The 8,233-nt window shown below is 44.9% G+C and overlaps 1 protein-coding gene across 2 annotated transcripts; it reads left to right on the forward strand.

Moving 5' to 3' along the window:
- The first annotated feature begins 445 nt into the window (after positions 1-445).
- onecut1 (one cut homeobox 1) lies at positions 446-8,227 on the forward strand. Of its 2 annotated transcripts, none has more exons than XM_023411941.2 (2): positions 446-1,990; positions 5,902-8,227. In XM_023411941.2, exons 1-2 carry the CDS (start codon positions 928-930, stop codon positions 6,189-6,191), a joined length of 1,353 nt encoding a protein of 450 aa, XP_023267709.1. In that variant the 5' UTR covers positions 446-927; the 3' UTR covers positions 6,192-8,227. The 2 variants fall into 2 exon arrangements, with proteins under 2 accessions (XP_023267709.1, XP_023267708.1); XM_023411940.2 differs by having other exon boundaries at positions 449-2,005.
- The last annotated feature ends 6 nt before the right edge of the window (positions 8,228-8,233 follow it).

Here is an 8,233-nt window from a genome sequence, read left to right on the forward strand (position 1 = left end):
GCGCTCTTTGTTGCAACTCCTGAAGTCTCCTTTATTCTGCGTTTTTGTGAAGAATCGGGTGTGTTTTCATTGGAGGTTTGGAGGTTTTGAATCCCAGACTTCACAAGTTAAAAATCAACTCCAAATGAACCCGGAAGTTTACTTCATTTGCACTTAATCATTTAAGGAGGACTGAAGATAAAGGCTCATTATAGCCCTAATGGATTTAACATTTTCTAAATAACAATTAGCCTAACTGTAAAACTTTGGCCGCTGTGTGCAGTGTGTTTCCATGAGTCGACTGTGGTAGGATTTTTATTAGAGATCCATGTGTTTACAGACGTTTTTAACATGTCACTGAAGGCTACAGGCTGCTGAATATGGGTTATCGGGGAGAACAGCTTTTAGCAGGTGGTTTGATACCTCCCTTCCTTAATAAGGTAGCTGACGTCAGAGCAAGGGGGCGGTGTGTGCGCGCGTGTGTGTTCGAGAGAGAGAGAGAGAAAGAGAGAGAGAGAGTATGGGAGGAAATGGGTGACCGCAGTGCGCATGTGTGGACAGTGATCTGTGCTGCGGTGGAAGAGGGCTGGAGACACACAACTAGAGAGATGGCGCGGCACCCGACCGGAGCGCAAGGACAGCTGGTTGGCGGTGGGGGGGCTTGAATTATAAAGAGAATCAGAAAAATAAATAAAAAATAAACAAAAAATATCAGAAAAAACCGGGGATTCGGATAAGACGTTTCCATTCTGCAAAACAGCATCAGAGATAGGAGAGTAATCAAATAGGTGAATATAAGGACAGAGAAGAGGCAATAGCAAAGGAGGCTGCTGCAAGAAGAAAAAAAACAACAAAAGAAAATTGAACTTTACTGGACGTGAGGACTTCTGGACATCAGCTAACTCCGGTAGGTCAGATAGATGGTTGGTCCACAGCGCTGCCCGGATCATGAACGCACAGCTGTCGATGGAGAATATTGGCGACCTGCACGGAGTGAGCCATGAGTCTGTGGCCGGTCACGGAGAGCTGCTGAGTGGCCACAGTCCGCATTCCCGTCCGAGCCCCAGGGGTCTCAGCCACCGCGCTATGGGCATGGCGACCCTGCTGGACAGCGGAGACTATCACCCCAGCCACCCCGGACACCTGCATCCCGCCATCAGCATGTGTGAAGCCCCCCCTGGCATGAGTGCGAGCAGCACTTACACCACCCTAACCCCTCTGCAGCCCTTACCCCCCATCTCCACCGTGTCCGACAAGTTTCCTCCCCATCATCACCACCACCACCACCATCCCCATCATCCTCACCCGCATCCCCACCAGAGGATCCCCGGAAACGTCAGCGGCAGCTTCACATTGATGCGAGAGGACCGGAGTCTGGCGCCTATGAACAGTCTGTATCCCGCATATCATCACAAGGATCCCTGCATGGGCCAGAGCCTGTCCCCGTTGTCTGGTTCCGGTCTGGCCAGCATACACACGTCCCAGGCCGGCATCCCTCCCTATGCTCACCCCGGTGCCGCCATGCCTGGTGAGAAGATGCTCACCCCCAGCGGGTTTGAGGCTCACCACCCGGCCATGCTGGGCAGACACACGGAGCAGCACATGAGCTCCTCAGCGGGCATGGTACAAATCAACGGCCTCCACCACCACCCGCACGCCCACCTTGGCGCGCAGGGGCACGGCCAGGGTCTGGGGAACGGCCGGGAGCAGGCCTCCGGGCCCGGGCAGCAAGGGGGCGGCGGTGGAGGGGCTGGTGTTTCTGGTGGACAGATGGAGGAGGTGAATACCAAAGAGGTGGCGCAGAGGATCACCACGGAGCTAAAGCGCTATAGCATCCCTCAGGCCATCTTTGCCCAGCGGGTCCTGTGCAGGTCCCAGGGGACCCTGTCCGACCTGCTGAGAAACCCCAAACCCTGGTCCAAGCTCAAGTCCGGAAGAGAGACCTTCCGCCGCATGTGGAAGTGGCTGCAGGAGCCTGAGTTCCAACGCATGAGTGCGCTCAGGCTCGCAGGTGAGCGAAGCCTCGGTAAAGCCCCTTTTTTTGCTTTCATCTTCTAAATGTGTGGCTGAGAAAAACAGACGCTCAAAAAAAGGCGCTAAAGGAGGATCACTGGCCCTGAATGTTGCCTTATACTGAGCAATGGGTTCAAGTGGGCTGGGAATCAAACCGGAGCTTGCAGTTTTTATCACAAACCTTTGTACAGCAATCCAAGTATAAACCATGTGAAATCACATCTGGGTAGCATTCAGGGCAGATGTCCCCTCTAGCCTGATAGTTCTTTATCAAAACAACATACAAGGAAATGTCTCCATTCGTCTTAAATCTTTTTACAAGAAGCTGGGAGTCAAATGATATTAGATGCAGCGAGGAACCAGGCCATGCCTCAGGGTTTGATGAACCCTGGTTTCTTTGGAAAGAGACTCCAAATGATAGATTTAAGTCTGGTGGGGAGGTCATATTCAACATTGTTATTGTTAAACAATAGGTGAAGTTGAAAAGTGCTTCACCATGCTGATCGAAAGAGTGGCCTGATATCAATACGCATCCCTATTCTGTTTCTACACTGATTTTGGGGCTTGTGTGAAACAAGTGCTCATGTCATTTTACCTCAAAGTATCGACCGCTGGACTGTGTGTGCGTAAGCTGATCCTTCGCCCAGAAATCGTTAGGAATGTGTTTATTTTGGTGAAGATGCAGCTGATCAGCCTCTCTGCTGTTGCCCTTGGTGTAAACACACAGAGAGTAAAACGTGTGTGTGTGTGTGCACGTGCTCTGGAGAGTCTGTGCTAAACTTAATTTAAATGTTAAATGAAGCTGGAGTCAGGCGTTATTTAGTTGGTGAAACGGCCTCTGACTTTTGATTAAAATTTTTTTTTAAATTACCGGCCAGTTCTCAGTAGAATACAATAGAATTGAATTGAATAGAATATAATAGAATGGAGAGCATGTGCTTATGTTTTTGGTCGTAAACTAACCCTGACTTCAAATTAACTGATAATCCTCTATTAATTTGTCCCTTAGGTACGCATGAGTCAATTAGGGCGCGCAATAAGGCCCAAATCGCACGTGCACGTTCACACACACCCACAGTGGATGTTTTTAACGTTTGTAGGCCTAATCACTGACCTACAAATTGGAGTTTTCTTTTTTCTTTTTGGCTTTTTTGAAAAGTGAGGCTGCGGCTGCATCTTGGAAAGTGCGTGCAATTGCGTTTGTGTGTCTGTGCGTGCATGCTCGTGCGTGAGTATAATCGCAATTGATTATTTTTCAGTTTTCCCATCTGCTGCTGCTGCTGTTGTGAGTGTGTGTGGGTGTGTGTTGGCTGAAGGTGAGATTGTATCGCTGACTTTTGCAAATGGTAAAAAAAAAAAAAAATTAATTTAACTTTTAAAACCTGGGTTTGTATTTGGTCATCATTTGATCATTAGTGTGATGAGCATATAATTAAAACAAAAATCAGACCATTTGCCTATTAATTAGTGCTGATGATTTTTTTTTTTTTTAAGAAAGAAGGGAGGCCTGCTTTTTCCTTAGCACATTTTCTTGGACATGTTGCACTGTCTCGTTTTACTTCCATCTTTTATAAGAGAAAAAACTTATAGGCCTAAATAAAAAATTACAAACTCTCTTTAGCAAAAACATTTAAATATAAAATAATAGGTTTTCTTAAATAGTCCAAAAATAAGTTGGGAGACAAGTAAAAAAATTACATTTAAACACTAAATTAATTTGAAGAGAATAGGCTGAGCGCCATATTATTGATCCGTTCGTTCCTATGTGAACTAGATGTGATCGTGTGCTGAAGTAGATGTGATACACTTATTGATCTCAGGCATCTGAAATTAATCTTGGGCCTCTTCTCATTTTCCCACGTATTCAATTACCTATCTGAATTTGTTTGAATGGAATAGAATAGCATCAAATAGAATAGAACAAAATAGAATAGAATAGAATAGGTTTGGAAATAGCCAGGTATTGGACCTTTTTGAAACAGGACAGAATAAATTCATTCAGTTAATCAGGTGTAATTGCAACTATTTTCAGTGTTGTTCGTTTCTTTCTTGGTTTTTCAGAAACTGAAGGGAGTGAATATGTATCACACTCATCTGCTCACAATACATCGGGCACAGAGGTCTGTTTGTTGTTCTCTCGTGCCCTTTGTGGGGTTATGAAACGCAGGACTATCGTCACACCGTGTCAGTAGGCCCAGTGTGTGCAGTGTTTTTGAGTGTGTGGAGTTATCTGTGTGTTTGTAATGATTAGCTGAGAGCAGCAGCAGTGTTTGTGTGTGTGTGTGTGTGTGTGTGTGTGTGTGTGTGTGTGTGTGTGTGTGTGTGTGTGTGTGTGTGTGATTAACCTGATAACGAGGCCGTTGTTATGCCCCCCCTGGTCCTGGGAAAAGCTGCCTCTTTGCCCGGGCCTCGTGTGCCGGGGCACGGCCGCTCTGTGGTGGCTCCTGCTGTCTGAGTGGCCTTCACTCCTATACTGATTTATAGCAGCCCTTACATGAGGAGCTCCGGCTCTCTGTTAATATTTACCAGCACTGGAGACACCGGGCTGCTCATACTCACAATCACACTCAGGTTTATGGTCGGGCGGATAGGCGGCTGCACTGTAGCTACTACTTTAGCAGGCTGAGAGAGTGTGTGCAAAAATGAGGTTCTGGAGTGGGGTCGACAAAAATAATTTGATTTAATAGTCTAATTATGTTTATTGTAATTTCTCAGTAATTAAGCTACATTTGAAAGGCAATGACACGGATATTACATTAAAATTAAAGACCAGAAATATTATAGGAATACTATAGTAACGTGAAGAAGTAAGACACTTTAAAGGCACTGACTTCATAAAAATCCCCTCTGTGATATATGTGATATAGATAAAGTCATTTTTATTGGCTCTAGGTCATTTTTCTCCAAATTGGGTGCTAAGTTCTGTGTGGATTTGATTGGTTTATTTAACTAGTTCCCTTTGTACTTGAGTTGAGGTTTTCTGTCATGAAACGTTTTTATTCACCCGTAGTATCTTGTAAAATTAACCAGTGCTGGTTTAAGTATTGCTTTGTGGTTAGGATATGCCGTTCATTATTTCCCCCTGAGAGTCCACACTGGGCCTTGCTCCAGCAGCGCGCGCCTGCCCCCTCCTGGTGTCTGCTCACTGATGAGCCTCAGCTTGGATGGCTTTGTAGGGAGAACGAGGGAATCAAATAACAACGGGATCAACTGAGGGGAGGTTAGATTTGCCTTTTTTTGGGATGCAGAGATATGTTATAGGCATATTATCAGTGTCAGCCAATAGTAACTTAATTTAGTCTAAAAAGGAAAGAAGGAATTCAGAACCTAAAAACATTGTCTTTCCTGAGGGTAAACCTACAGGAAAAATGATTAATGTCTGTTTCCATATTGGTTCTTGACAAACATGAAAACATTACTGGTATCGGTCAGACACAACTTTTACTGCTGACATTTGGAGGATTGTGGAATTACCATCAGGGCTAGGAAAATGTCACTTGATGCAAATCTCAAAATAGCAATAGAAGCGAAAGTATTTTTGTTTTAAGAGTGAAAAAACAATGAGTTGTCTTTAGGTAAGCCTCTAGGAAAAGAACTTGAAAAATGTATTTGTTCTGCACCTGCAGTTGTGAGTTAACTTTGGTCATAATGGTCAGATATCAGTATTGACTTATAATAACCACAGAATAGAATGAAAACAGGTAGACTTCCAGGCTCATGTGATATGGACAAGAATCACTCGTGGATCATTCACGGGTCAGTTCATGCAGTGGATTAATGCAGGACTTTGAGAAGATCCTGATACCAGTTTTGCTGTCATAATTCTTGTTTTTACACGACCATATTCTGCTCCCTCTCTCACACACAAACCCTCTCTCTTTCTTTGTCTCTGTCCTGGATTCTCCACAGCGTGTAAGCGCAAGGAACAGGACCACGGCAGAAGCGAGCGAGGGAACGTGACCAAGAAGCCCCGGCTGGTGTTCACAGATGTGCAGCGGCGGACGCTCCACGCCATCTTCAAGGAGAACAAGCGTCCATCCAAAGAGTTGCAGCTCACCATCGCCCAACAGCTGGGCCTGGAGCTGGCCACAGTCAGCAACTTCTTTATGAACGCACGCCGCCGGAGCCTAGATAAGTGGGTGGACGACGGCTCCGGTCACTCAGCCAACTCTGGCCCTAACGCCTGCACCAAAGCCTGAAGATGGACTGATATGACCAACTCATGGACTGACTCAACCTCGGTGGAAAAGCTTTAAAACTTAAGAGAAACAAAGAGAAACTTAAAAAGACCTTGAAGCAACGTTTTGCCCTTAAACCTGTACTATATTGATATTTATAGTATCCAAAGATGAAAAAACAAACCAAAGACTTCTTGTTTGACCTGCTTTGAAATGTTTGTTTCAGCAACACATTTATGTGTAACATACTGCAAAAAGACTATAATTTTACCCCCCTTCACACACACAATGTCACTGGTCTCTAGCTTTACTATACCCTCCTCACCTCCCCACCCAGTATCAATCTGTCATTCACCATCCTTATCTTTAATCTGATTGGTTGGTTTTAATGATGGGTCCCTAAATGGAGGTTTAATCAGCCTGTTGGCAGTCTGATCTGCAGCTGTCCACACCTTTGAAAAACAGCCAGAATGTGGAGCTCCGATGGGATTGGCCAATCAACTTTTAAAGAAAAAATAATCCTACAGGAGCGACTGGATTGTTGTGCAACCTCGTTTGGATCGGTGGTGGTGGACTGTCTGTCCGTCTGTCTGTCTGTCTGTCTGTCTGTCTGTCCAGCTGTCTGTCTTTCTATCAAGTATTCCAGACAGACAGGGGAATGTCCATTCGTAGACTGCTAACCCAGAAACCAAAATCCCAAACCCTAAACCAAACCAAGACCCCCTAACCTCAACCCAGATGGTAGTGCTTTCTTCCAACATGCTGAAGCATTGAATAATTTAAAGATGAGAAACCAAAGCCTTCTACACACCGAAGCCTCTCATGCAGCTTAGAAACAAAACCACTTAACATGCCATGAAGTAATTTGACCAAAGAGTATATTTTGTAGTTGATAATCTTGAGAGTATTTTTACCTCATTTCCTCCCTTACCTCCTACGACAGACTGTTAGTTAGGCGCCACAAAGAAGAGAATGTTACTGCTCATGGTCCATCCAACATTTTGAGTCATACTTAAATTTATGTTCCCTATAAATGGACATAATATATAACATAACCCTGAAAATTACCCTGTTGACATTTGCCTTATAGATGCCTTTTTGAATCAAACGAAAGATTCCAGCTTTATCTTCACAATCAGTCTCTGTGAATGTTACTGTAAATGCTGTTTGTGAAGATTAATCATTACAGACACAACCTTTCCTGGAAGTGTTTCTACAGGTTTAGCTCTTAGTTTATACGTGGAAATGCCAGCAGCTGGCAAACCCAAGAAAAATCCATCCTGTAGTACGTTTTCTCTGCAAAGGTGAAAACACAAACTGCTGGCTCTGTGTGTGGACTTGACACTGTGAGGTAGACAGATGGCCTCTGATGGGTTTGTTGTTTCTTTTTTTTTTTGAGGACAAACTGTGTCACCACTCTTAATAAGAAGCATTCAGCAACTCTCCCCCGTCATCCCCCGTGCACTTCATACGTATTTGATTTTATCTCCTCATCAGAGATGTTGGGTGGAGGGGATGATATCAATGATCAAATCAATTTCAGGCGCTTACACAGCAATGTCAGCTCGTCACCTGAATACGAAAGCACCCCATCCCTGCCTGTTTCCAATCCCTGGACCCCCCACCCCCCTCTCCTGCGTCCGCTCTCCTGGTAAGCTATGCATTTCAGCACTAGGAGGAAAGCACTACACAGGGCTGGCCCAGGGCAGCGTAGCATTAGATATATTAAGCTGGCCCCTTGCCATCATCCTCCTCATGGCCAGGGTTAGCAGCTCTACATTCATCAGATCAAGCGCTGAAGGAGAGGCGAGAGAGAGAGCCGCTTCTTCATCTCCGAGAGAAAAACCAAAAAAAAAATGACAAGAAACAAAAAAAAAAAAAACGTGTCAAGACCTGATGATGTTTTATAGTGTGAACCAAAGATGCTACCTCACTCAAGATCCATACGTGATTTCTATCACTTTGATGATACCAAAGATAACCAAAGATTTTTTCTCATTGCACGGCCTCTATGAGTGGTGTTAAAGGATGTTGTATGCCCCCCCCCACCCCCACCCTACCCT

This window comes from Seriola lalandi, unplaced genomic scaffold, assembly GCF_002814215.2.
Source record: "Seriola lalandi dorsalis isolate HSWRI2012SDOR001 ecotype SW California unplaced genomic scaffold, Sedor1 jcf7180002054474, whole genome shotgun sequence".
NCBI lineage: Eukaryota > Metazoa > Chordata > Actinopteri > Carangiformes > Carangidae > Seriola > Seriola lalandi.